The following is a 2600-nucleotide window of genomic DNA, read 5'->3' on the forward strand; positions in this document are numbered from 1 at the left end:
GGGGTGGCTAGTCGTGCGCAAGCCCCAAGCCTCCTGTTTCTGCCCATACCTGTGGAAACCTGTCTAGCCAGTCCTGCATCTCACCCGGTGGTTCTTCAGGGGGCTCAGGCTCGAAAAGGCGGTATTCTTCTTCCAGATTTAGGGCGAGGACTTGTAAAGGGGTTCCCCCAGGCCCCGTGACCGTGGGTCCTCTTTCATCAAAGTAAATCTGTGCTTTTAATTTGGTCAGTAAGTCCCGGCCCAGCAACGGGTGAGGGCAGTCGGGTATATGTAGGAAAGAATGGGTTACTTGCCCCGACGCCAACTGGACTTTTCTTTCAGTCGTCCACCGGTATCTCCTACTACCGGTGGCCCCCTGGACCAAGGCGGAACGGTCACTGAGGGGGCCCCCAGTATGGGTCAGGACCGAATGTTGGGCCCCCGTATCAACTAGGAAGGTTATGGGTTGCCCCCCGATCTTGAGGGTTATCAGAGGCTCAGGGGGGGGCTCCTGGCCTGGACCCCCCTAGTCTTCCAGATTAAGGAGGTCCACAGCCTTGGGTCTGGGTCGTCGGGGTCCCTGTGGTCTCTGTGGGCATTCCCGAGCCCAATGTCCTTTTCCCTTGCAGTATGCACACTGGTCCTTTTCCAAGGGGGGTCGCCTTCATTCTCCCATCCTAACTCCCTCTCTGTCCTGACCCTGCAACACTATGGCGGCCAGTGTCTTGATCTCCTTGTGTCATCTCTTGTCCCTCTCATCCTGCTTCTGCCACATCCTCTCCTCCCTTTCCTCCGGGGTTTCCCTCTTGTTAAATACTTTCTCTGCCTCCTTCAGCAGATCCGAAAGATTCAGTGTTGACAGTCCTTCTAACCTCTGTAACTTAGTCCTGATATCTGGGCTTGACTGGTAGATAAATGACAGGATAACTCCTGGCGCCTGCCCTGGGTCCTCTGGATCATAGGGGGTGTACATTCTATAAGCCTCTTTTAGCCTTTCTAAGAATGCGGCAGGCGTCTCCTCCCTTCCCTGGATGGTGCTTCTTACCTGGGCCAAATTAGTGGGCCGCCTAGCAGTGGCACGGAGACCCGCTAAAAGCAACTGGCGATAGAGACGTAGGTGTCCCCTACCTTCATCGGTGGTATAATCCCAATTCGGGCGCGTGAGGGGAAAGGCTATGTCAATGAGATTGGGGAGCTGGGTAGGTCTCCCATCTTCGCCGGGGACCAGCTTCCGTGCTTCCAGGAACACCCGCTGCTTCTCCTCCACAGTCAGGAGGGTCTGCAAAAGCTGTTGGCAGTCATCCCAGGTTGGCCGATGGGTCACTAGGATAGACTCAATCAAGTTGGTTAATGCCACGGGATCTTTGGAAAACGGGGGGTTAAGTTGTTTCCAGTTATAGAGATCAGAGGCCGAGAATGGCCAGTACTGGAGATGGCGGCCGGGCCCTTCTCTGAGGGGAAAGGCCTTGGATTCCAGGGGGGTGTCATCCCGGCGGGCCCGAAGGCGACCGGCGATGGGTGAGGGAGCCAGGGTCCCCCCTGTGTCCCCGCCAGTTGCCATCTTCTCAGGGGCTGCTGCCCCTCCGATGGCCGTCGTCCCTGTTTCCGGTCCCGCGGCTGGCGCGGCCGGTGCCGCGCGATAAGGCGGCGGCTCAGCTGTTAGGAGGTAAATGAGGGGAGAGTCTAGGTCGGAGGGGAGGACGGAAGGCTTGAGAGCCTCTTTGCGGGGAAGTATAGGGTATAAAGAGGAGGAAGAAATCGCAGGAGGTGCAGAGGGTGGGGGAGAAGCCAAAGGGGTTGTAGAGGGACCTAGGAGGAAGGGCTTGACCCATGGAAATGGGTTTTCTACCAGGGATCTCCAGATGGCTATGTAGGGGACCTGGTCCGGGTGCCCGTGGGGTTTGGGGGCAAAAATCTTCCCTTCAACCTGTGAAATGAAAGAGAGGTTAAAGGAGCCCTCTCGGGGCCAGCCGACATCCATCATAACCTATTCGGCCTCGCAGAGGGTGGTCCATTAATTCTTTTTGATGATGACTCCTTCATTGTTGCCACGGCCTTTTACGTCCGACCAGTGGTCGAGGGTGAGGCTCAGGGGCGTAGCGACGGTTTGTCCCATTCTGGTGTCTAGATAAAGAAGAATTAGGCAGCAAACAAGAAACAGACAAACAACAGACTTGACAACAAATCGCGCTGCGCGGCTTCGGTGCAAAACCGAAAGCAAGAACTCAGTCGGGGATTGGGAGGGTTTGCGCCCCCCGTCCCCTGCCAACACCACGTATCCCTCAGATACCTGGGAGGCCCCGAAAAACCGTGCCCCAAAGGGGACTTCAGACTCCCGTGGAACGTCTTCCAGGGTTGGTGAGCGAAGTCCGGGCTCGTCAGCCCCTTCAGTCTCACCCCGATACAGAGCACTAGGGGAGATACCCTAGTGCGGGACTCAGGTGGCCCGGCCTCACGGCAAGTCTGCCTGCCTCCTCTCCCGGCACTACAATCAGGCGGCCCGGCCTCACGGCAGGCCTTGCCCGCCTCCTTTCCTGGTCCCTCCGGATGCTGCGCAGGAACAGAACTCAAACATAGAAACAGACAGCACAGAGACAAAACGGACACAGGACGGCTCGAGC

The 2600-nt window shown here is 57.3% G+C and overlaps 1 protein-coding gene across 1 annotated transcript; it reads right to left on the reverse strand.

Moving 5' to 3' along the window:
- Positions 1–438: 438 nt before the first annotated feature.
- Positions 439–2095, reverse strand: LOC118587541. The gene is given in 2 exon segments (XM_036193582.1): positions 439–457; positions 771–2095. Coding segments are annotated over 2 exon segments (1344 nt in total).
- Positions 2096–2600: the final 505 nt, after the last annotated feature.

Source organism: Onychomys torridus, chromosome 7, assembly GCF_903995425.1.
Source record: "Onychomys torridus chromosome 7, mOncTor1.1, whole genome shotgun sequence".
NCBI lineage: Eukaryota > Metazoa > Chordata > Mammalia > Rodentia > Cricetidae > Onychomys > Onychomys torridus.